At 44.6% G+C, this 25,290-nt stretch overlaps 1 protein-coding gene across 2 annotated transcripts in view; it reads right to left on the reverse strand.

Moving 5' to 3' along the window:
• The window catches only part of Nek3 (NIMA related kinase 3), a 29,002-nt gene extending 3,924 nt beyond the window's left edge, over nucleotides 1-25,078 (reverse strand). For both annotated transcript variants that reach the window (XM_052162186.1, XM_052162185.1), the window contains exons 1-12: nucleotides 25,026-25,078; nucleotides 20,940-21,110; nucleotides 19,006-19,099; nucleotides 18,830-18,927; nucleotides 17,177-17,260; nucleotides 15,368-15,435; nucleotides 15,194-15,280; nucleotides 12,560-12,614; nucleotides 10,944-11,144; nucleotides 9,830-9,902; nucleotides 6,224-6,270; nucleotides 781-874 (exon numbers count right to left, since the gene is read on the reverse strand). In XM_052162186.1, the coding sequence (XP_052018146.1) occupies nucleotides 781-874; nucleotides 6,224-6,270; nucleotides 9,830-9,902; nucleotides 10,944-11,144; nucleotides 12,560-12,614; nucleotides 15,194-15,280; nucleotides 15,368-15,435; nucleotides 17,177-17,260; nucleotides 18,830-18,927; nucleotides 19,006-19,099; nucleotides 20,940-21,056 (1,018 nt within the window). In that variant the 5' untranslated portion in view covers nucleotides 21,057-21,110; nucleotides 25,026-25,078. The remainder of the gene's footprint in view (nucleotides 1-780; nucleotides 875-6,223; nucleotides 6,271-9,829; nucleotides 9,903-10,943; nucleotides 11,145-12,559; nucleotides 12,615-15,193; nucleotides 15,281-15,367; nucleotides 15,436-17,176; nucleotides 17,261-18,829; nucleotides 18,928-19,005; nucleotides 19,100-20,939; nucleotides 21,111-25,025) is intronic.
• Nucleotides 25,079-25,290: the final 212 nt, after the last annotated feature.

Below are 25,290 nucleotides of genomic sequence, written 5' to 3' on the forward strand. Positions count from 1 at the left end.
GCTCAACTGAGAATGAACTGGCGAAGTGGATCACTGGAACATGCATGTCATTAACCCTCTGCATGACGTACCGGAATGAAACTCCCAAGGACTCACACACAAAGCGTGCTGTCTGGTTTGCAGGCTGTTTTTACCTAGAGCTTCAGCAGGAGAGCTCGCACTCTATTACCCAATCACACCCCCAGCCCTTAAGCTCCCTTTTCTAAATTGTGTGTTTTGGGGTATTTTGCCTGTCTATGTCTGCATACAGACCACGTGAGTGTTTGGTGCTTGTAGAGGCCAGAAGAAAGCACTGGATCCCTGGAACTGGTGTTGTAGACAGTTGTGAACTCCTGCGTGGGTGCTAGGAATTGACCCAGGTCCTACGGAAGCACAGCCAGTGGCCTTCACCACAGAGCCATCTCTCCAGACCTTAATGTCTCTTTTTGGCAGATAACTGAAATATTCTCTAATATTAAATCCTAGGTGAGCAAATAAGTATCCACCTGCAGACTCACTAAAGACACCTACGACACCCAGGGCCAAGGAAGGCGAGCACTGGCACTCACTCTCAGTTCCAAACTTTCTACATAAGGAATAATTATAATTTCTTCTTTTTTTTTTTTTTTGGATTTGGTTTTTCGAGACAGGGTTTCTCTGTGTAGCCCTGGCTGTCCTGGAACTCACTCTGTAGACCAGGCTGGCCTCGAACTCAGAAATCCGCCTGCCTCTGCCTCCCAGAGTGCTGGGATTACAGGCGTGTGCCACCACCACCCAGCTGATTATAATTTCTTAACTCACCTGGATTTCCTCTTCCCAAGGCATTCCCAACTGGGTTTGTATGAGTGCCTTCCAATTCAGTATGGCTGCACTTGCTACCACGTTCTTCCTGTTGCTTTATAAAAGATTTTAAAATAGTGATTAAATAATGTCTGTATTAGAAGAATGCGAATTGATCCATCCTTGTCTCCTTGTACTAAGCTCAAATCCAAATGGATCAAGGACCTCCACATAAAGCCAGACACTCTGAAGCTAATAGAAAAGAAACTGGGGAAGACCCTTGAGGACATCGGTACAGGGAGAAAGTTTCTGAACAGAACACCAATAGCATATGCTCTAAGAGCAAGAATTGACAAATGGGACCTCATAAAATTACCAAGTTTCTGTAAGGCAAAGGACACCATCAAGAGGACAAATCGGCAACCAACAAATTGGGAAAAGATCTTCACCAATCCTACATCAGATAGAGGGCTAATATCCAATATATGTAAAGAACTCAAGAAGTTAGACTCCAGAAAACCAAACAACCCTATTAAAAAATGGGGTACAGAGTTAAACAAAGAATTCTCACCTGAAGAACTTCGGATGGCGGAGAAGCATCTTAAAAAATGCTCAACTTCATTAGTCATTAGGGAAATGCAAATCAAAACAACCCTAAGATTTCATCTTACACCAGTCAGAATGGCTAAGATTAAAAATTCAGGAGACAGCAGGTGTTGGAGAGGGTGTGGAGAAAGAGGAACACTCCTCCACTGCTGGTGGGGTTGCAAATTGGTACAACCACTCTGGAACTCAGTCTGGCGGTTCCTCCGAAAACTGGGCACCTCACTTCCAGAAGATCCTGCTATACCACTCCTGGGCATATACCCAGAAGACTCCCCACCATGTAATAAAGATACATGTTCTACTATGTTCATAGCAGCCCTATTTATAATTGCCAGATGCTGGAAAGAACCCAGGTATCCCTCAACAGAAGAGTGGATGCAAAAAATGTGGTATATCTACACAATGGAGTACTATTCAGCCATTAGAAACAATGAATTCATGAAATTCTTAGGCAAATGGATGGAGCTAGAGAATATCATACTAAGTGAGGTAACCCAGACTCAAAAGGTGAATCATGGTATGCACTCACTAATAAGTGGATATTAACCTAGAAAACTGGAATACCCAAAACATAATCCACACATCAAATGAGGTACAAGAAGAAAGGAGGAGTGGCCCCTGGTTCTGGAAAGACTCAGTGAAACAGTATTCGGCAAAACCAGAACGGGGAAGTGGGAAGGGGTGGGTGGGAGGACAGGGGAAGAGAAGGGGGCTTACGGGACTTTCGGGGAGTGGGGGGGCTAGAAAAGGGAAATCATTTGAAATGTAAATAAATTATATCGAATAAAAAAAATAATGTCTGTATTACTACAGAAAATGTAAATAAGTATGTAATCAGCTACTTTAAGTAAAATTTAATGCACTACAAACATGAAGTCATAAAACCCAAATACAAGCATATCAATAATGTATATGTATATGAATGTTTGCTCATATACATGTATGTCAATATCCATATATAACAGTAGCCATTATAGGACATGTGTGTATGTACGCATGTATATATATGCATGTATATATGTGTGCATGTATATGTGTATATTATATATATGCATATATATGTGTATACACACACATATATAATATATATATATATATATATATATATATATATATATATATATATAAACAGCAGAAATATTGAACTAGTTTTTCTTTCATGGCTTCCCCTCCCACCTCCTTCTAGATCCTTCCTACCTTCTTGCACATTTAGTATCATGTTCTCTCTCTTGACTCTCTCTCCATCCAGCTCCGCCACTTGGGTAGCTACGTGTTTTAAAAGTAGCCAAACATAATGTGTCTTGGTATAACTACTATTGAACTTTATACCCAGAAATTATTAAGATGAAGGGCCTGGAGAGAGAGGACTTAGCAGTTCAAGAACTCATGCCACTGAGAGAATCAACTCCAGCAAATTGTCCTCTGACCACCATACCAACACCACAGCACATGGGACCCCATCCCAATAACTAAATAAATGTATTAAAAAACTTTTAAAAGGGCCTTTGAGTATTCATTCTGAAGGCCCCCACTCCACCATATAAAACTCTAACAGAAGTTTGATTAAATCATACTTCTCTGAATGGTCTAACCCCTTCACTTCACACAGTATAGTAACACACTACATGAGTGGTCCTAAGTATGCACGTGTTCAGAGAGGGGATGGTCCCAGGTGTGGCTTCTCGGCTGTTGGCTTACAAAGGAACAGGCTGCCGGCACACTTGAGTTCTTTCTGACACATCCAGGGGACACAAAACATCACAGTGATGGCTCAGCATACGATCGATTCCAAAACCCACCAGTCTCTTGAAGCAGTGGGAGGAAGGGGATGTGGAAAACCCTCAGGGGATGCCGACTGTCCTAGTTAGGGTTAATGTCAACCTGACATAGTCTACAGTCATCTGAGAAGGGGGTTTCAACTGGAAACTGCCCAGATGACAGTGGCCAGTGATGTGTCTGGGGGAGGGGCTGTCGTGATTATTAGTCAATGTGGGACGCCCAACCCACTGTGCTGGCCCCTTCCCTAGGCAGCTGGCCTGGGCTGTAGAAGAAGGCTCCCAAGCATGCCCCTAGGAGGGGGCTACCAAGCAGTGACCTCTGTGGTCTTCTGTTTCCAGCGTGGCCCACAGGACTCTCTCACTGCCTCAGTCCTGGAGTCTTTCATTCTTCATTATGCTTACAATTGTACCCTTTCATCTGGAGACCCTTGTTGAACTGTCCACTCACGGTGACAGAGTTGGGCTCTGTACAATGCTTCAGCCAGTGACTTCTGAGGGTATATCCCTGAGGGGCCCTGGAGCCCCTCTAGGATGTCTGCACAATGATGAAATCACCAAAGAATGCATTTCTCAGAACATGTCTCAAGACACAATTAGCATATCAAATGATACCCAAGAAGAGGGAAAGAGAGGGCCCTGGTTTTGAAAAGAGTTGATCCAGCATTGTAGGGGAGTACCAGACAGGGAAATGGGAGGGGGGTGATTGGGAAATGGGCAGAGGGAAGAGGGCTTATGAGACCGATGGGGAGGGGGAACTGGGAAGGGGGAAAGCATTTGGAATGTAAACAAAGAATATAGAAAATAAAAAAAAAAAAGAAAGAAATGACAATCAAAGAAGCAGAAAGATAATCACAAAGAAATACAAAAGCTTAAAGAATGCCAACTGGAAACTACATTTTTAAAAGAAAAATTAATCTTAGTTATGGCTTCTGTGTTTGTGAGGACTAAAGAAAGAAGGTGCACTGTGGTCTTAGTCCCCAGTGAGTCCTTCTGAATGACAGTTGAGGACACAGCTCTATCCTGGAGGCAGCCCCGCCCTGGTAGGCTGCTGACTGTACTAACAGAAGTTGCAGGGACTAAGAGTTCGTCACAGGGCAGAAGTGTCTGAGTCTTAAATCTTGGCAATCGTTGCTTTTCTAGTCTGTATTGGTAATCATCTCCTGTTGTTATAGAAATACCCTGCCCTGCCAGTAAGGACTCAGTCCACACAGAGATTAATGAAATGGAGGAAAGCGCTTTAATCATGATTGCTGGCTTTTAGCTGTCACCCAAAGAACACCTGGCCTTGAATAGACTTCAACAGCTTATACACACCTTAGGCATGTGCATTTTATACAGCTCTTATCCTTAAATCTCCCTCAGGGCCCAGCCCAGGTTACTTGGCGAACAATTTAAACAGAGCAGGAGCCAGCACGGCTGGCCACGTGTGCAGATGAGAGGCATTGACAGAATTATTTAAGTACACCAATATCATTCTTGTCAAATCGTTGTTACCCAGGCACATCTTGCCCACCTGGCAGAAGCATGCATTTCTCAAAAAGACAACTAGGGGCTGTAGGCAGGCCGGGGAGTTAACACTGGCTGTGACCCTGTGCTGCCCCTTTGAGCTGCCTGTCAGAGGCATGTTCTTTGGGAATGTGGCCAATCCTGGCCAAACATTTACATCCCAGCATGGACCTCAGTTACCTCTAACAGGTCTGGTCAGCACATTGTTTACTTTTGAGGTATTTGGGGAGCAATGTTCCCTTAGCTAAATTCTACTTTGTGTAATTTATGTCTCCTAAAAAAAAATCTATTAGCAAATCCCAAATAATATCAATTCTACAAGTTTCTTACATCGGTGTAACTAGTCCCCATTTCCTCTGGGCTGGTTTCGAGCTTTCTATGGAGGGAGAGCTTAAGAGAGGGTGTGGGTTTGCCTGAGGGAAGGATTTGACACTTCTCCTTTTGCAATAACTCCATTCTCTCCTATCTGGTTACATAAACCGAAATGTGCTCTGGAAACAGTGACTTCAAACTTTGACCCTCCGGCCTTTAACCTTTTTAGTTAAAAGGTTGGATGCTGGGGATATAGCTCAGAGGATGGTAAAGCCCTCTCTACTTGATCTCAGTACAACAAAAGAAAAAAGCCACTTAAAGCCTCGAGGAAGGGAAAAGAACCGAAATCCCACTAATCATCGCATTGGCTGAGGTGGGAGTTATGGAAAGGAGACCTGCTGTCACTGTCCATGGCTTTATCAAACCACTAGTGGAACATAGAGCTGCCCAGGGCTCAAATGACCAACAGGACATTGAATGGAAAATGTCAACTTGATCCATGGGATAACTTAAAAGGGACTACAAACTTTGGAACAGAAAAATGTCAAGGCTAAAGTGGGAATAAGATTCTAGTACATGCTGCAATATGGACGAACTCCGAGAACCAAATGTAATAAGATAACTCAGGCTCAGGGAGGGCAAATCCTGCCTGAGTTCTGTGACAGCAAGATTCACATCAACTTGACACAAGCTAGAGTTATCTGGGGGCAGAGGGAGCCTCAGGTGAGAAAACGCCTCCATGAGATCCAGCTGTAGGGCATTTTCTTAATTACTGTTCCATGGTAGAGGGCCCAGCCCACTTCGGGTGTCGGCCATCCCTGGGCTGCCCCTTCCCCACTGGGATGGTCAGCTTCCTATAGTTGCTTTTGTGGATACTTTGTAACACCAAGGAGAAAGGTATAAAACACTTGTCTCAAAACAAATACATTGCTAAAATGCCAAAAATGTTTGGTTATATACATTTTACCACAATGAACGCAAAACAAAACAGAAAGCCAAGCGTAAACAAAGTGTTCCCATCTGTCGTGTCTATATCCATACCACGGCCACTGGTAATTAAAATTGGGAACAAAGAATAAACGAAGGACCAAAGAGCTCTCAGCAGGTAGCGCAGGGCAACAGCTACTCCCCAGTCTCACTTGTTAAAAGGTGCAGGACCTGTAAGCTGAGGGGGCAGGGCCAAGGCCAGAAACCTCACACGCCTCAACACAGCTGATGCTCACCAGACACCGGCTTCACAAATTCATTTTTAAAGCACTTACCATGGCATTTGCTTCATCTCCCACAGCTTTCCTGGCTCTGTTGGGGTTTGCTTAGAAAGAGAGGGTATAAGAAAACACAGGAAGACTCATCTTATTACATTTTAACACCCACCCACCCCTGCAGACCCGGCACCGTGTTTTGTGTTTTGAGAAAGGCCCCCATTATGTAGCCCAGGCTGTCCTCCTTCAGCCTCCCAAACACTGGCATTAGGTGGCTGCCAAGTAAGGATTTTAAAGACAGTCGACCACAGCATTAACCTGAAGGGGTATCCAGCTTTCTAGGCCTGATGGAAAAAGAAACCAACTTCTGTTGTTTTCATTTGTAATGTTGAGAACTTACATAACATTCATAATGTTGTCACACGAGAAATTGGAGACATCTGCACCCCCACGGTCGCACCCCCATGTTTTACTGATTTTTGTTTTTGTTGTATAGAACTCTTTATGTTGATCAGGCTGGCCTAAGACATGCTCAGAGCCTCCTGCCTCACCTCCGAAGTGCTAGGATTAAAGGCACAAGCCACCAAGCTTCGCTTCCTTCACGACATTAAAATCTGCTAGTGAATACAGCAGATTCAATACTGAATAAAGGACAGGCAATAAAAACACGAGTGTAAGCACGTCACGTACACTCCCCGTCCTCATGCCTGACTTCACTTCTGGCCTCACTGTCTGGAGACTAAACGGCCCCACTGTGGGACATTCCACTCACTCTTACTCGTCTTGTGACAGTCAGTGAAGATATCCTGAAGAGGTTTGTATGTTCTCCTTGCCTACCAAACTATGGGAACAAAACCCCTTAGGAACTGGCATTTCCTCATGCTGGGAGAGGGGAAGACGGAGGCCTGGAGCAGCTGGAGAAAGAGCTTGTCCCCTGGAAAGGGATTCCACATGGCCCTGACACCTGAGAGACTGAGGCAGAGATGAGTCAATCGTGGGTGGCCCACCTTGACCAGGACACTCGGCCATCCATGCATGTCCCTTCCGGGCTGTAAACTTGAACCTCATGCTACGACCCTGCAGGTGGACAGGGTTGTGTGTGCATGAAGGGAACAGGGGGCCACACAAGCCACTGTACACTTAGACAACATGGTATGGCTATCTGGCATAGAGCAAGATGGCTAATGCCACGGAGGGCGGGGGTCAGGGGGTAGAATCAGCAATAGATGGCTGATACCAGATGCCCACGGAACCCAAAAGTGACAAGTCTTGTAATCTGTTCTCTAATAACACCTGGCAGAATGCCACTTGGTGTGAATCCATACAAATATGGCCTCGACGTCAGAGGTGAGTACCTTCAGCCTGTGTGTGCTGGTAGATCTGTCTGCCTGTGTACGTCCAAAGCCAGGTCTGATGTCTGTGTGGTCTGTGTGGCAGTGAACAGCACAAGTCTTATTTGCCTGCAGCTGCGTTCTCTTTAGGCTCCTGGCTTTGGGGAACACCCCTCTTTCCCTGGCACTAGAGCATGGGCCCCACAATGCAAGTCACTGGCCCCTGTTCCTCTCCCCAGTGTGGACACACTGAACACCCCTCCTTTCTCTTCCTCTCTCTGTTGTCTCTGACTGGATGGCTGAGCTGAGCTCGTTAGGGCTGCCTGGAGAGCTAACTCCTGTAACACGTTCTCTATACATTTTAGAAATTATAAAGCTACGTTTTTCCAAAACACATTGAAACTTCTCCTGGTTCTTTCTTGCCCAGTGTTTCCTACTACCCTGGGAAGTGGACAAAAGCTGTAAAATAGTACCGGGGCAAAATTATCATCAAAGCAATCTTGTAAAGCAATGTGAGTGGCTGCGTCCTGACTGACAGAGATGATGCTGAAGGGTAAACCGAGGCTACATCCGTGACACTGTGACAGACATGCTTAGACTTTTGTCTACAGTTCTTGGCTCATCGCACCTGTGGCCCTTCAACCTACCCCAGAAAAGCAAACAAAGTGCTTCCTCAAGTGGTCTATGAGGACAGCTCAAAGACACAGAACCCTACACGAGGGTGGTTACCCACAATGCCCAGCGGGGAACGACCTATACTTTTATACTCCTCATGCCTAATATCTCTGTTGAACTGCTTCAGAGGGAAGTCATTGATTGAAAAGGAATTTTAAAAAGTGCTTTGAAAAACTTTAGACGACAAATTCCAAAAGAGATGGTAAACTAAACTTGATGCTCGCTCAGGGCAGACTACAGATGCATGAAGTTTTTACGCAGTCATTATGTAGATAGTACCTTTTTAAAAAGGTTATGTTTCTAAATTTTATTTTTCAATTGATACATTTTATCTTTTTAGATGATATCTAAGGTCACAAACTTGATGAAAAGTGTGTGTGCGTGTGCACACACACAAACACACACACACACCTGTCCCTCGAATGCGCCACCCCCCACACTGACAGACATCTTACACCACATGATGTATCCTTATCTGTCAGAGAGCCTGCACTGATCGTTGCCACCCAAAGCCACAGTTCTTTGTAGGAAGGGCTCTGCCTTTGAAAAGTTAGTCTGTGGGCTAGAGAGATGGCTCAGAGGTTGAGAACATGAAGTGTTCTTCCAGAGGTCCTGAGTTCAATTCCCAGCAACCACATGGTGGCTCACGACCATCTGTAATGAGATCTGAGGCCCTCTTCTGGCTTGCAGGCAGAAAATGAAAATTGAAAAGTACAGTAAGGAAGGCATGGAAAACTTGAAGTAATAAACTTGATGCTATCACAGATTTACTTCCTTAGGAAATAGTAAGTTACACAATGCAGAATTTAGCTAAAGGAGCTGAGCTTCCGATATAGCTGGATGATAAGAACCGTATTAACCAGGCTCATTAGAGATGGTAGGAAGAAAATTCTGTACCATAACTGAAGTCTGGGTTTGCTGAGTAAGTTTCTAGTGTTCACCAAGACTGACCTCCAGTTAGGTTCCATTCATAACAGAAGGAGACAGCCCCGATTCAAAACTGGCCTTTAAGTTGCTCTCCATATCAAAGCCCATGCCTCTGACAGGCAGCACAAAGGACAGCTCAGGGTCAAACCATCACTGAGACCTGGCCTGCTCTCAGTTCCCATCAGGGGAAGCATAATTCTGCCAGGTATGAAAGACGTCCCTGGGTAACATCTGTCTGAAAATAACAAAACTGGCATGCTTAAACAATTCAGTCAATATCTTTGCTGTGTTGGGCCTCCCGTCTGCCAGAGTGACCAGACACCAACATTCCTGCCTCTGTCTACATTGTTCAAAGTATAAGGTAGGAGTGGGACCTGACGGAGGGTTAAAGATGGCAGTGTGTGTGTGTGTGTGTGTGTGTGTGTGTAATGTGTACATTTATGGTCAACAGAAGCTGGTATAATGGTCTGTCCAGGCAGCGCCAGAACCGGCCACAGACTAGTGTTAACGAGCTTCTTCTTCTTGATCTCTGCGTCTGTGGAGTGATTTCGCACTAGGAAAGCATATTAATTCTATAATGGTACAGGATCTGAAGTAAATTATGTCTGACGTAGCAAAGAAAACTATCCGAGGACCATCTCTGATAGACAGTTCCTGTAACTTAAGAGTTCTATTTTCTTTCTATGGTCCTTTTTAAAATAGACATGTAACGTAAGCTCTCCAAAACTCTTACCCCGTTTTTTCGTATTCTTAGGCTCAGATATTTTGATTTCATCTAATATCTGTTCTCCATATTCTCTGATGATCTGAAATTTAAATGTGAGGATTTAAAGATGTGAAAAACACTTCTCTATCCTCCACACCGGCCTAGACCGCGTGATCCCTCTGCCTTAGCCCACATAGCAGAGATTGCTAGCCACCGTGGCCAGAGCCAGACAAAGAGAGACACTTTCCTTTAGACACCACCATACTGCCATATAATTATCAATGCTCTTCAACACAAGAATGCTTATAGCTTGAAAAATAAAAACGTCCTTTAAAAGTAAATGCAAGCATGATGGCGCACACCTTTTCTCCCAGTGTTTGGGAGGTAGAGCAGGCGGATTTCTGAGTTTAAGGTCAGCCTGGTCTACAGAGTGAGTTCCAAGACAGCTAGGGCTACTCAGAAAAAAAAAAAAAAACCTGTCTTAAAAAAAAAAACAAAATAAAATGACAACAACAAAACAAAACAAATATAATAAGTAAGCGTAAGACAGTGAACATAAGCCTAGAAACTCAGGAGGCTGAGGTCAGCCTGCCAATTTGAGGCCAGTTTTGACCCAAAAAACCAGAGCCCAAGTTTGATGCTTACCCCCAAAAAAGGGGGCAGGGGAGACATAAATACCATTATAATTTAAACAGCAAGACAGAGATAGCTTTATGTGCCTAGAAAAGGTTGCTAGCCACCAGTGCCAGACGCGGGAGGAAGCAGGAGCCGCGGCTGCGATGGAGCTGGATTCTGCCCACCATATGTGAGGCTCTAGCTCAACCCCAGGACGGCTACTGGGGAGCAGCAGGCAGGAGAAGAGGGAGAGGAAGTTCAACCACTTTAAATACACTTCTGGATTATGTGACTTTCTACACGCATGTATAATGAGCGAATCATGATGAAAAGACAACCATTTTAGGGCCAGTGAGATGGCTCAGTGGTTAGAGCAGCTGCTACCAAGCCCGACAACCTGAGTTCCATCACTAGACCCAGTTAAAGACGACAGAGCCAGGCTGTCCTCTGACGCTCCACGCCCACCTCAAGGCCAGTGTAAAACTAGTTGCCATGCTAGAGCCAATGAAAGCCACCCTCGTCATACCTGAGGGGGCAAGCACCTGAGGACCAGCGGAGCGAGGCCCCCTCTGCAGAGGAGGGTGGTGGCAGAGGGACGGTGGGAAGGGTTCCTTTTCAGCATCTGCTTCACAAGGCACTGAAGCTTCTCGGAGTACAGAGCTGGCAGCGGGTGGATGGGCCCCTGGCATATTTTCAGGATAAGATTTTTCCAACTGTTTGCCTGGAACTGAAAAGTAAAAAGTTACTCTTTCAATCCAAGGAAAGAAGATACAGACATAGGAAACATCAGCCAAGGGAAATCCATGCTTCCGTGAGTTATTTCCTTTTGGGGAAGGTGCCGGCTATGGGGTCGCTTTCCTTCTGAGGATGGCCTTGTATGCTTTGGGGGAAGGTGAAGATGAGTAGCCCAGCCCCCCACATGGAGACAGTGTTGATCAGTGCTGGCCTGGCATGAGCAAGCTCAGGGGCCAACACAACCATGGCTCCCTGCTTGGGCTGCACTTCAGAATAATCTGGTTTTAAAGCATGAAATCAAGACTTCTTTGGAGATTCTGATTCAGTCAGGTGGAATGGGCCAAGGCCTCATCTCTCTCTCTCTCTCTCTCTCTCTCTCTCTCTCTCTCTCTGTCTCAAAGATTTGTTAATTTTATATATTTGAATACGCTGTCACAGTCTTCAGACGCTCCAGAATAAGGCATCAAATCCCATTACAGATGGTTGTGAGCCACCATGTGGTTGCTGAGAACTGAACTCAGGACTTTTGGAAGAGCAGTCAGTGCTCTTAACCACTGAGCCCAACTGTTCTCTTTTTTAAAACATGTTTGTTTGTTTTTTTAAAAAATATTTTTGAACGATTTTTTTATTGTATGTACATATGAGAGTGTAATTAATATCACAAGTATAATTAATGACTATCACAAATATAACAAATATCACAAGTATAACTAATATCATGAGTATAATTAATGAAGATCAGGAGTATAATGCACACCACTGAATTGTGAGTTTAAAAATGTTGTTTTAGCTGGGAGGTGGTGGTGGCGTACGCCTGTAATCCCAGTACTTTGGGAGGCAGAGGCAGGTGGATGTCTGAGTTCAAGGCCAGCCTGGTCTACAGAGTGAGTTCCAGGACAGTCAAGGCTATACAGAGAAACCCTGTCTTGAAAAAACCAAATCCAAACAACAACAACAACAAAAAATGTTTTGTTTTTTATTTTTGGTTTTTTTGGGGTTGTTTTTGTTGTTGTTTTTTCAAGACAGGGTTTCTCTGTGTAGCCCTGGCTGTCCTGGAACTCAGAAATCCACCTGTCTCTGCCTCCCAAGTGCTGGGATTTAAAGCATGCGCCACCACTGCCTGGCTGTGAGCTTAAAAATGAATGGCAAACACTATGTTGGTTTTTTTTTGTTGGTGGTAATTTTTTTTTTTTTAAGGAAAGCTACATATAGAATCACAGCCTCTGATAGACATTTCCTTTTGACACAGAATTACAAAACAGCTCAGCACAAAGATAACAATGGGAAAAAATGTAAACATTTAAACTAATTCTTCCTGGCTTAATGAGCCCCCCGTTCAAATCTGGCACACCTCTCGGGACATGACAAGGACATGACAAGTGGCCTCTGGTCTGGCGCCATACTTACTGGATGCTTCAGAGTGCAGAGTTCATACAGAATGCATCCCAAGGACCAGATGTCACTAGAAGCACAGCAGCAACTATGTCATGAGTTATCGTGGAAATACATGCATTTTCTTTCATCTTTATTACATTTAACTTATTGTTGTACATGTATGAGCACACACATGGGCCACTAGGTATATGTGGAGGTCAGAGGACAACTTGCAGGAGTTTGTTGTGTGTCCTGGAGACTGAACTCGGGTCATCAAGCTTGCTGATGAATGCCTTTACCCACCAACCAATATCACTGACCCTACATTTTACAACTCTCCATATCTAGCCTTGCGGGCCTGGCTCTGCCTCTGCCTTTAGAGCATTCAGGTACCTGCTGGAATGCAAGGAAAGAAGTTTGTCCAGGCGGGTGGGTCCCGAGGAACTCAGTGCAACTGGCTCTTCTTTATGGGGGTTGGGGAATGGACAGACATTCGGACAGCTCTGTAAGATGATAGTCCATGAAACAACAGCTCTCTTTATTTGGAGGTAACAAGGGCTATATAAACCTTGGGGAGTGCATAGGGGTTTCCAAGGAGTGTGTACATATTGGCTGCGGGGAAGGTTCTAGGATCATTATTTGCATAAAAAGGAATCCCAGGTGCTTAAGCCTATAATTTGGCCAAGAGACTATTTGACTTCTCCAAAAAGGATGGGTGTGGGGGCATGGGGCTATGAACCCCAGGGCATGCAGACCGAGAACAGGGAGAGAGTGATCTTCACTCTTGCCAGTCTGATGATGAAATTTTTGGTCTCAAGGTGAGATTTTCAGGGCTTTGGATGCTTCTTGAGCTCACTCTTTTTTTAGGCTGGACTCTCCAGTTACACTTTCTCTACAGCCCACAGTCAGTGCTCTGGCCCACTCTGGCCATCCTGGCATGGCATGCACAGCCAACCTCAGAGATCCCTCCAGGGCCCACACTGCCTGCCCCAGCTAACAGGCCTCTCTCGTGCCACGACCAACCTCTCCACCCAGCAGTGTCTATGACCACACAGCAGGCCTGGGCGAGGGTGCACATCCTGTACAGCGCCCAGTCCCTCTATCCTCCCGACTTCATTCCACACAAGCCATTTAACCGTCTAGGCACGACCCTCCCACACATGCTCTGTCTGTCTCAGACACAGAAGCCTCAAAGGAAGTCAGCAACCCGAACGGACTCATAGCACAAGAGGCCGCTGAAATAACAGTAAAAAGTCCTCCAGATAAAACAGTCCAGGGACAGACAATTCTCAGCAGAACTCCACCAGACTTTCAGAGAACATCTACTGCCAAGTCTTCTTAACATACTCAGAATGAGAAAGAAGAAATGATATCCCTAAACCTAAGACACAACAACAAAAAAGGAAACCGCTGGAGACTAATATTCCTGATGAACCCAGAAATAGAAGTGTCCTGTAAAACACCATAAAACGGGATACAGACAACATCAAAAGGACTGTCCACCAGGACCAAGATGGCGTCATGTCAATAAATGTAATAAACCACACCAATGGACTGAAAGACAAAAATCACCTGGACATCCCAATAGATGCAGAAAAAATACTTGATAAAACCCAACATGCACTGGGCTTTAGAGGAATCCTGGAGAATGGGGTCTAGAACACACGCCGGCATAAGAAAAGCTTGGTAAGAGAAACCCACAGCCCACATCAGGCCCGTCCACCAGTGGTCTCAACCTTCTGCTGCTGTGACCCTTCAACACAGGTCGTCGTGTTGTGGGGACCCCCAACCGTAAGATTATTGTCGTTGCTAGTTCATAACCGTGATTTGGCTACTGTGGCCCTTGTAAGGACTTGATACAACCAAGAGCTTTCCCGATGGGGCTGTGTGCCAGAACCTCCCAGGGATCTTGAAGACACTGGCTGTCTGCTTCCCTTCTCCGATGCTCTATTTGATGGATGGACGCAAGAGGGTCGTAAAATCAAGAGCAGGGCAGGCTGGAACCAGCTATGTAATGCAGACCCCTCTGCAGCCCACTGGACCTTCTTTTAGCAGTCAGCCCCTCACAGCTGGGCTCACAATGGTTGGAACACCATGACTTTCCTCTAGACGCCCAAGCGTGCAGATTCCATGTGACTTTCATATATTTATACCTTTATGCCATTTTATTTCTCTGCTGTTGGCAATCAAATCCAAGACACGTGCTAGACAAAAGGATTCTACTAATAAGCTGCATACGCCAAGGCCCCAAGCGTATTTGTAGAAAGCAGAGGTGAGACTGCGGCTAAGCAGGTTGAAATGCTTGCCCCACAAACCTGGCCACCTGATGTGGATCAGGTGCTCATGACCTCAAGATAGGAAGTGAGCACCGGCTGGAAGTGTGTGGGCCAGTTAGCCTGGAGTACACAGCACTGCATTAAAACATAAGACAGGCAGACCTCCTTCATCAAGGTGGAAGAACCAGCTTCGAAAAGATTGTCTCTGACCTCCACACACAGGCCGTGGCACACGTACACATATGTATGTACATGTACATAACACACACACACACACATTAAATAACTAAAAAACCATTTAAAGCAAATAATAAGCCCCAGGAATCTGCTTGCAGGCTGGCAACCCTCCCATCAAATGGCCAACCTTACCCAAACAAGGACCCCCGCTCACCTTTTATTGTTGTAAGGCAGGTTCTCCCAGATTTCTGGAGGCACATAGTAAGGTGTTCCCACGTACGTGCATGCGAACGCCATGGGACTGAAACCACAGACAGGCAAAGTGACTCCAAAGCTCTTCTGCAAGGGGTTCTTCTGACCTCTGTTGCCGAATACGACACATACATACCTGGAGAGAAGACGGGCAGAGCCAAAGTCTCCCAATTTCACTTTCCCACTGTGGGTGAGGAACACATTCTGCATTGAGAAGGAAGAGCGTAGATTATGTCCTGCTCGTCCCAGCAACAGGCAACCACTCCAGAGCAGCTTTCAAAGCCTGACGGTGGACAGCTGGGTCCCAGAGAGAACAATAATGATAGAATAGCAAGGTCCCCTCTAAACAGCCACACATCCTGCAGCCTGGGGACTCAGGATGACAGCTCTGTAGTCTAACATGAGGAAGTCAGCTGGTATCAGATCTGACAAGTGGGAGCCTGTGTCAGGGCGACCTAAGTGGTAAGCAATAACTCATGGTTATTGATAAAGTGAATTCTAGTAGCACAGGTGTTGGCCACTTTCTGCCTGAGAACATGTGGATTTGCTTGGTGGCCATTAAAAGGGCTACATTCACACAGACTTCAAAAGAGATTTTAATTCCTTTTTTTACATAGTGTGTTCTACTTGGTTAGTAAAAATTCTAGGTCAAAGTTTTACCCAGGATGAATAAGTCCTTAATATCTACTGTATTGCCTGACATGGTGGCACATGTCTTCAATGGGAGGAAGAGGCAGATGAATCTCTTGGCGCTAGAAGCCAGTCTGATCTATAATAGTGAATTCTAGGATAGCCAGGGCTACATAATGAGACCCTGTCTTAAAACAAATAAACAGTCTATTGTACATCATGAAGATCATGGTTAATATATGATATTCTGAAAAAAGAGATTTTCAGAGGTCCTTCAGAGGACCTGAGTTTGGTTCCTAGCACACATATTAGGTGGCTCACAACTATCTGTAATTCCAGCTCCAGAGGATGCAAAGCCCAGACGTTCTTGGGCGTTTGCACTCTCTCATGATGAATGTGCACACACGTTCAAACCACACACATATACACACACACACACACACACACACACAAATAATAATAATAATAATAAAATCTGTTGAAGTTTGATCTTTTGATATGTATTGTAATGATAAATACTGGGCCCCAAGACCTGGTTGCTCCCAGGAATGAGAGAATTTAAAACTATTGGTTAAATAAAGATACTGACAGTCAATAGCTGGGTAGGAGAGGCATAGGTGGTTTGGGGTTTCTAAGCTTGAGGTTGGAGAAGAACCCCAAGGAGAGAGAGAGGAAGGTAGAGAGAGGAGAAGACACCATGGAGTAAGATCTTAAAATCATGGCCATGAGGGCTGGCCAACTGGAGTTAAGAGCAGCCCAGATAGAACATGGTAAGCAATAACTCATGGTTATTGATAAAGTGAATTCTAGTAGCACAGAGGGTTGGTATCTGCCCAGCTTTAGTGTGGAGAAAGGCTTAAATAAATAATACCATAGACACATCAATTAACAAAACTTAATATTACAATGTTTATGCTTTGCATATTAAACTATCATATTGAATATTATAAATATATAAAACTTTGTACATTTTACTTCAATAAGGTAAGGGGTTTGTTTTTGCTTTCAGCCCCCATCCCCTTCCCCCATGATTTCTCTGTGTAGCCCTGGCTGTCCTGGAACTCACTCTGTAGACCAGTCTGGCCTCAGACTTAGGAGATCTGCCTCCTTCTGCCTCCTGAGTGTTGGAATTAAAGGCATGCGCCACCATGCCTGGCTACATATTTTTCAGTTAAAAGAGCACATATAAAAAGTGTTAGACTTGCAAACATTCCCTAAACTAAACTAAATAGAAAACCCCAAAAGGAGATTACAACCGGAAAAAAAATGAAATAGTTTTCTTTTTTCTCTAGACCTCAATATGTCTTATACTCACTTTGGACTTGATATCTCTGTGTAAAACACGTCTCTTGTGAATGTGATTTACTCCAAGACAGATTTGTATAAACCAATTAAGTATCTGTAAGAAAAAATGTATAGATAGGATTTAGGGGAAGGAATTGGAGCTAAATATGATCAAAATATTCTGTATAAAATTCTAAAAGAATTAATAAATTTAAAATATTTTAAAAGAAAAAAGTATACAACACCTATAAAAATGCAATAACTAGCTGATATCAACCCAAATTCTGAAGAATAATCTCTAGGACTTATTTTACTAGGATTTTAAAAGCGAATTCTGAACTCATTAAAATTACACAGTTTAACTAAAATTCAGACTAACCCAGAGAAATTCCGAAACCTGATTCTCATGTTTCTCATCTTATATATGATCCAGATGCATATTTTAATGAAATGTGTACCATATTTTTTATTTTTTGAACCAAATATAAGTTTCTTTTTTTTGGTGGGAGGAGGGGGTGAGAAAGAGATAGTCTGGGTTCCAGACTAGCCTCAAACTTGCCATGTAGCCAAGGGTGACTTTGGACTTCTAAGCCTTTTTCCTCTGCCTCCTGGGATTACAGGCAGGCATCATTAAACCCAGCTCATGTGGTGCTGGGGATGGAGCCCAGGGCTCTGAATGCTAGGAAGAGTTCCACCACTAAGCTACTGTTCTACTCTGAGTATTCCTCATTTAGTTTTCCTTCTTCTCTCTTCTTCCTCTCCTTCTTCCTCCTCTTCCTTCTCTTCTTAAAGACCGGTTCTCACTATGTAACACTGGATGGTCTAGAACTTGCTCTGCAGACCAGGCTGCCCCCCATTCACCTGCCCTACCTTCAGAGTGCTAGGATCTAAGGCATGTGTGAACGGCCACTCCTGGCCTACTGTTTACTTCATAAAAACATCTCACCCAGAAATGATGGTGCGAGCAAGCAGTCCAGAGGCTAAGAAAGGAATTCCAGAGGCTAATTTCCAAGAATTTGAGACCAGACTGACTGACCTACAACCTAGTGAATACCAGGCTAGCCTGGACTTCAGGGAAGAACCAAACAACCATCTCAGGAAGCCATGGTGTGCTGGCTAGTTTTATGTCTTGACACAGCCTGGAGTCATCTGAGAAAAGGGAACTCCAATTAAAGACAATGCTGTAGACTGGGCTGTGGGCAAGCCTGCTGGACATTTTCTTAATCACTGATTTAAGGGGTAGGGCCTCTCCCACTGTGGGTGGTGCCATTGCTGGGCTGGCGGTCATAGATTCTGTAAGAAGACAGACTGAGCAAGCCATGAGGAGCAAGCCATTATGCAGCACCCCTCCATGGTCTGCATCAGCTCCTGCCTCCAGGGTCCTGCTCTGCTCGAGCTCCTGTCCTGACTTCCTCCAGTGATGAACAGCCATATGGAAATGGAAGCCAAATAAACCCTTTCCTCCCCAAGTTGTTTTTGGTTGTGCTGTCTCAAGACAGCAATAGAAACCCTGACTAAGGCACATCACCTGAGGAAATCAACCAGGAGCACTGACTCTGACTCTGAAACCAGCAGTATCTTACTAGCTAGTAATTGCAGACATCCATGGTTTAACCTTAATTTATACAAGGCTCATGAGAAAATTCACTTCTAAACTTAGAAACCGTGTAAGTCAGTTTCTTACCGTATCTTCTGGGAACAGCTTCCCTTTTTGCTGTTTAATCCTCTGCATTAGATCTCCTCCATCACAATACTCCATCACAATATACAGATGCCCTTCAGCTAAAACACACAGGAGACACTTAAGAAAGCTGCAGTTGCTACACGTTAAATTCAGGTATACTTGGGGGATTCACTTACCTTCAAATGACTCCTTAAAAGCAACAATATTGGGGTGTTTCATTTTGGCAAGCAGAACAGCCTCTTTCCTAGAATTCTGTGTATCAGAGAAAGACTGGGGGAAAAACTTAAATAATTATACATTCAATATAGCTTCAAACTAGTATTTTGTATAGCTTTATATGAGACTTTGATGCTACATGCAGGTTTGTAAATCTACTTCTGCTCAAGGTTTCAAAGACTAAAAGTATCTGGTGCCTTTTTGATTATGGCTATTTTGCAAGCTGGGCTGGACTTTTGTTGGGACATACTTTTTTTTTCTTACACATACCAAATGCACACTAACTTCTACATTTTTCATATGTCCTTTTGCTGTCCGAGTGGCTCATCGGCAGAGTCCCTCCCCAGCAATGCCCACAGCCAGGGTTTTAATCCCCCGTCCCTGCTAAACCAAGAACAGATCTGACTAGGATAGTCAGTATTCTCTTGAAAACACTATATCCTCTAAGAAAACCAAAGCTCTCCTGTCACTAGGCTGACTACAAGCATCTGTCCATTAGTCCCTCTGACCAGATGAACAATACACAGAGATGGACAAAGATAGATGCAAATTGAATTTCCCAAATTACTTATTCAAAACTTATTCTATAAGGACAAAATTCTAAATAATCACTTAATAATTAAGAAACTACTATGGAGCCCAAGGTCCTGGCTTAGATCCTCAGCACTACAGGGAGGGGGGGGGAAGAGGAGAGGGGAAGGGAAGGGAGAGAGAAGGAAGGGGAGGAGAGAGGGGAAAACTCGAAGATTCTCCAACCAGCAGCATCAGCACCAAGTGTGAACATGTTAAATATGACTCAAAACCTAGCCAGACCTACAAGAAAGAAGACCAAACTACTGCTTCAGCAAGCCTTCCACAGGGCTGGATGCCTCCTTAGTTTGAAATCAAGACTTCAGTGGGAGCCAGGTGTGTGGTGGCACACACCTGCAATCCCATCACTTGGAGGCTAAGGCAGATGTCTCATTGATTTAATATTTTCTAAAAGGAGGCACGGGGGAGGGGTGCTAAAGAGATGGCTCTGCAGTTAAGAGCACACTAACTGCTCTCCCAGAGGTCCTGAGTTCAATTCAGTTCCCAGCAACCACATAGTGGCTCACAACCATCTGTAATGGGATCCGACGCCTTCTTCTGGAAGCTCTTCTTCTGGTGTGTCTGAAGACAGATGCAGTGTACTCATATAAATAAAATAAATGAATAAATCTTTAAAAGGAGGCATTGGGAAAATGCCTTGTATTTTTAAAAGCTTGATCAAAATACTAAGCAATGCTCACGGTACGACTTCTTACACAGGACAATTATGACACACGTTAACAGGCAATCCGCAGGGTAAAAAAAGAACAAACAGATCTCCTGAGAAGGTTCCCTAGCAACAAACCAACGCTTTGTCTTTCAGCTCTGCTCTTCACTACGGTCTTTTATCATTGCTGTGGTACCTGACGCTTTCAGCAGGCTGTTCCCAATGCGCTGGGCAGGTGTGACCATGGACATTAGTGAGGACATTTGGACTACCTCTCTGTTAATTTTACTGGCCTAAGAACCAAGCTCGGGGGACTGGAGAGACGGCTCAATGGTTAAGAGCACCAACTGTTTTCCAACTGCTCTTCCAGAGGTCCTGGGTTCAAGTCCCAGCAACTACATGGTGATTTGCAACCACCTGTAATGGGAGCTGATACCATGGGATCTGCAATGGGATCTGAAGCAATAGAAAATCAATCAATCAATCAATCTCATACATAAAATAAATAAATCTCTTTAAAACAATGCATCAAGCTCACAGTAAACTGACTGCAGGTTTACGGGAAGGGTAAATGGCACACCACAGCCCATAGACCCTCTCTACACAGCTTGCAAGTTCCCTCTACATGCAAGCTAAATGTAAACGTTAAGCGGTTACCTTGAGCAGTCTTATTTCCTTCATGGCGAAGGTCTGACTGCTGCTTTCCTGCAGAACCAGAAGAGCCCTGCCGAAGGAGCCCTGGCCAATCACTCTCAGGACTGTGTAGCCTTCCATGACGGGCAGCCACAGCTTGGCTCCGCCCCTACGGTCACAGCTGGCTCTCCCAAACTATAGAAAGAAGACAGAATCACGTGGGAATTTACTTTTTAAATGCAGAGTTATTTCCAAAGTAGCTATGCTCACCTTTTAAATCCTATTGAATAGCCATGCTTAAAATTTAATTTGCCAAAGCAAGGTCTTTCAGGAATGAAATTGGGCAACATTACCGATGTTTTTGAAAAAATTAAAAATGTGTAGGTTCAGGCATTTGTGTGCTAAGGTAATATTCTGGTGAAGTATCCCCTTTCCTGAAGTTTGGAGAGTGAAAAAAAAAAAAAGAAGAAGAAGAAGTATGTGTGCTTTGTGTTTTAGCAGTGATTTTTTTGTTTGTTTGGTTTTTTTGTTTGTTTGTTTTTGTTTTTTGTTTTTTCGGGACAGGGTTTCTCTGTGTAGCCCTGGCTGTCCTGGAACTCACAGGCCTTGAACTCAGAAATCATCCTGCCTCTGCCTCCCAAGGGCTGGGATTAAAGACGTGTGCCACCACTGCCCAGCCCTAGCCCGGCCCTAGCAGTGATTTTTAAAAATCTAATTTTGTGTCCAAAAACACGTCTGCGAGGGTCTTAAAAAACATCGATATAACATAATCACTTGCACAGTGAGCATACTCCAACCAGATGGGCAGCAGCCCAGGAACGGGAGGCCTTGGTAAAAGGATGCTTTGTTTGTTTGTTTTGATCTAGATTTTTAGTCTGCACTTAAGTATCAACCATTTCCCTTTTTCGGTTGTTGTTGTTTTTGCTTCTTCCCTTAAAATTAATATGTATCCAGTATATTTAACTGAGAAATGTGTGTTTTTTATTACGTTCTATTTCCTTTTATTTTCTAATTATAGTTTATAGTTACACTTAAAAGTATACAGAACGAAATTACATCGTGGTCTTGGAAGAACTATCCAATTTTCCTAAATGTGCCTATAACTACAGCACTCCATATTTCAAAAGGTTGGATTCTGCTCATTTTTTATCCTTACGACCCCCTCAAAATAAAGCTATACTGTATGTTTAACTGTATTGTAAAAGAGTGGTAGTTACTAATGCACTTTTTTTCTTTAAAAAAAAAAAAGGGAGAGAGAATCATTTAAAAATATACTTTAAAAATGCAAAGTTAATTCAAAATAGCTATAGTAATTACAACAGGCCAACAGCAACTTCCTCTGGTAGATGGTGAGTGGATGCTATTTTGGCATAAAGTTTCTTTTGAACTGAAAAGAATTGACTCTGCCTATGTAAAGGCAACTACTTCCCATTTGTCGGTGTCTCTTTCTCTCCTTCACTGGAAAGAGGGCAATGCCCATCAAAGGGGAAACCACCAACCACAGTGCACATCAAATCCTAGTCTGCATTCCCCACCCACCAACTTCTTAGCTTTCTTGGACAAACAACACTAGTACCCTAAAGTCCCCTTTCCTCTGTCTAATTTTCCACAACTTCTTGCTTCCTTGTTAATAGTGAGCCCTGAGACCCAACACTTTATATACACGGACTAAATACAACATTTGATGCATGGACGAAACTCCTTTCTTTCTTTCTTTTTTTTTTTTTTTGGATTTGGTTTTTTTGAGACAGGGTTTCTCTGTGAAGCTCTGGCTGTCCCGGAACTCACTCTGTAGACCAGGCTGGCCTCAAACTCAGAAATCTGCCTGCCTCTGCCTTCCAAGTGCTGGGATTACAGGCATGCACCACCACTGCCTAGCGAAACTCCTCTCATATACAACATCTGTATACGTGGATTAAACTCCTTTTATATACAACATCTGTATACGTGGATTAAACTTTCATATACAACATCTGTACACATGGACTACACTCCTTTTGGTCCCTCTTAGTCTTGTCAGTTTAATTTGAAGGATTCCTACAACAACAGAAAATGTTTTTCCTTTCCTCTGGGTTATCCCTGTCATCACCGTCACCCATGAGGGGGTGACTATAATCCCAAGCAAAGAGCTGGGTAGACTTGCAGCAGAACCACTCAGGGAGTTGGGAACGCGAACAGACAGAAGTGACGCCTGAAAGGCTGCGAGGAAGTGCGTTAAGCAAAGAGGAGACAGGAACGGTCAGGGCCGAGAGCATCGCGGACACTCCACTGAGGAGTGTCCGGGCCTGTGACAGGCTGGCACACAGACAGGTTTATCTGTCGACCACTGTAAGCCAAATGTTGTTGCTGAGTTTCTATCCTCAGGGTAATTAATAGTCTGTCTCTGATTCGTTTTAGAGAACAACACAGTCATATCTACACAGCAGAAAAGTCGCTCTTTCTGCTGTCACAGCATTAATGGAGTTGATGAAAAAGGCACAAAGGGCCCCTCATCAATAACACACTGAAGGCAGCAAACAGAGAAGAGGCAAGATTCTGGTATGAACTGAATGCCGTACTGATTCTCAGACAGAAAGTTAAGGCCTTGGAGTCATATGCACAGCCTAGGGGGTGGTGGGGAGCGTGGCTGGGTAGGATGAAACAGAGAAGACCCATTTTGGACCCACTGAGCTGGAGTTATTTAGGACTCAAAATGGATATTCGAACACAGTCTGGCTCTAACGTCTCCCACACAAAAGCTGCAGGATTTTGTTGTTGTTGTTTTTCGAGACAAGGTTTCTCTGTGGAGCCCTGGCTGTCCTGGAACTCACTCTGTAGACCAGGCTGTCCTGAAACTCAGAAATCTGCCCGCCTCTGCCTCCCGAGTGCTGGGATTAAAGGCGTGCGCCACCACTGCCCGGCCACTTTTTTCACCACAGGAAAAATACTAGCATGGATTTTCGTGTTTTTTTTTCACAAAGGTAAATTGTGGTTTTCTTTATTTGTTTAAACCATGCACAAGTTGTAAAATGTAGAGCACAAAACATAATGCAGACACCGTGGATCAAACCCTGCCGGGGCCTGTAAAACTTCTAGTCTGTAGCTGGGGTCGGGTGGTGAACACCTGTAATATTTATTATAGCACTTAAGAGGCAGAGGCAAAATGATCGCTGTGGGTTCCAGGCCAGCCAGGGGTTGTGGTGAGACACTGTCTCAAAAACTAACCAAACAAATAGACTATGTCTTCCAGTTTGCTTTCCAGTCTATCACAGAGTTACCGGGAGACTAAAGCAATATATCCTCCATATAACCAAATCCAACCCATCGATTCCAGAAGTGAAGTATTTGAACACACCCAAGCACAAGTAACAGACCTATGACACTCGGGGAGGCAGAGTCGGTGAATCATAGCCAGGAAACACTGCTAAGTTCAAAGTCAACTAGTTCACACCATGGATTCCTGGCCAACCAGGGTTACAAACTGGGAGCAGCTCCCGGCTCCCACCTCCACCCCCACTCCCTAAAAAACCTAGAAGAAAACAGCCAAGCCCTTCACACTTGTCTTAAGTGGTCTCCGGAGGTTTCAATTGCTTTTTTCCTGTTTCTGGTGCTTGAGAACTTTTACCTATGCTATTGATGGGACTGATGAGCAACCAGGCTTTCCTTGGCTGAAAAATCAGGTTTGTACTTTTAATCTCCTTGTACCTGATATTCAGTAACACACCCATAAACACGGACCTTATTACACTGGGTGTAGGGAAAGCGGATGGTTCCTTCCAGTGTTTATAAACAAATACGCCTTTAATAAAGATAAATAATTGTTAAAAAGAGCCTAAAGTGATTTTTGCAAGTGCCCAGAAGCGATCCCAGGACACGCACCCTAGAGGCCCACCTTACCCTCCCAGAACACCCACCCTCCCTCGGCGGCTCCGCCTCAGCCGCGCTAGCGGGTTTCCAGCGCGCATGCGCGCCCCGAGCTCCGCGACCCAGGCGCACAGCCCGCGCTGGCAGCGCCCGCGTTTCGCCGTCGCCCTGCAGCGGACGGGCGCCGGCCGATGGTTTAGAGCCAAGAGGCCCCACCCGCTCCTCTTCCCACGGCTGCCGGCCGGTACGGCTCTCCTCCTCACCCACCTCCCAGCGGTGTGCGTCGCTTCTTCGCCACTCGCGGGAACGCACTGGGCGGGGCGTGGGCGGGGCCTGGTGTGTGGGCGGGGCGTGTCTCTAGTTGTGGGCCGAGAAAATGGTCGAGGTTTGGTCCTAGGCGCTGTTCTCTGAATAGCTGAGCCCTAAAGAGCAGTTTTGAAGTTATTTTGCCACCTTGCAGTAGAATATTGTTAATGTTTTGAACAGGTGCCCCCAGTAATTTAAGTTATTGCTCCAGATTAGGCAGACAGAC

This window comes from Apodemus sylvaticus, chromosome 18 (assembly GCF_947179515.1).
Source record: "Apodemus sylvaticus chromosome 18, mApoSyl1.1, whole genome shotgun sequence".
In the NCBI taxonomy this organism is placed as follows: domain Eukaryota; kingdom Metazoa; phylum Chordata; class Mammalia; order Rodentia; family Muridae; genus Apodemus; species Apodemus sylvaticus.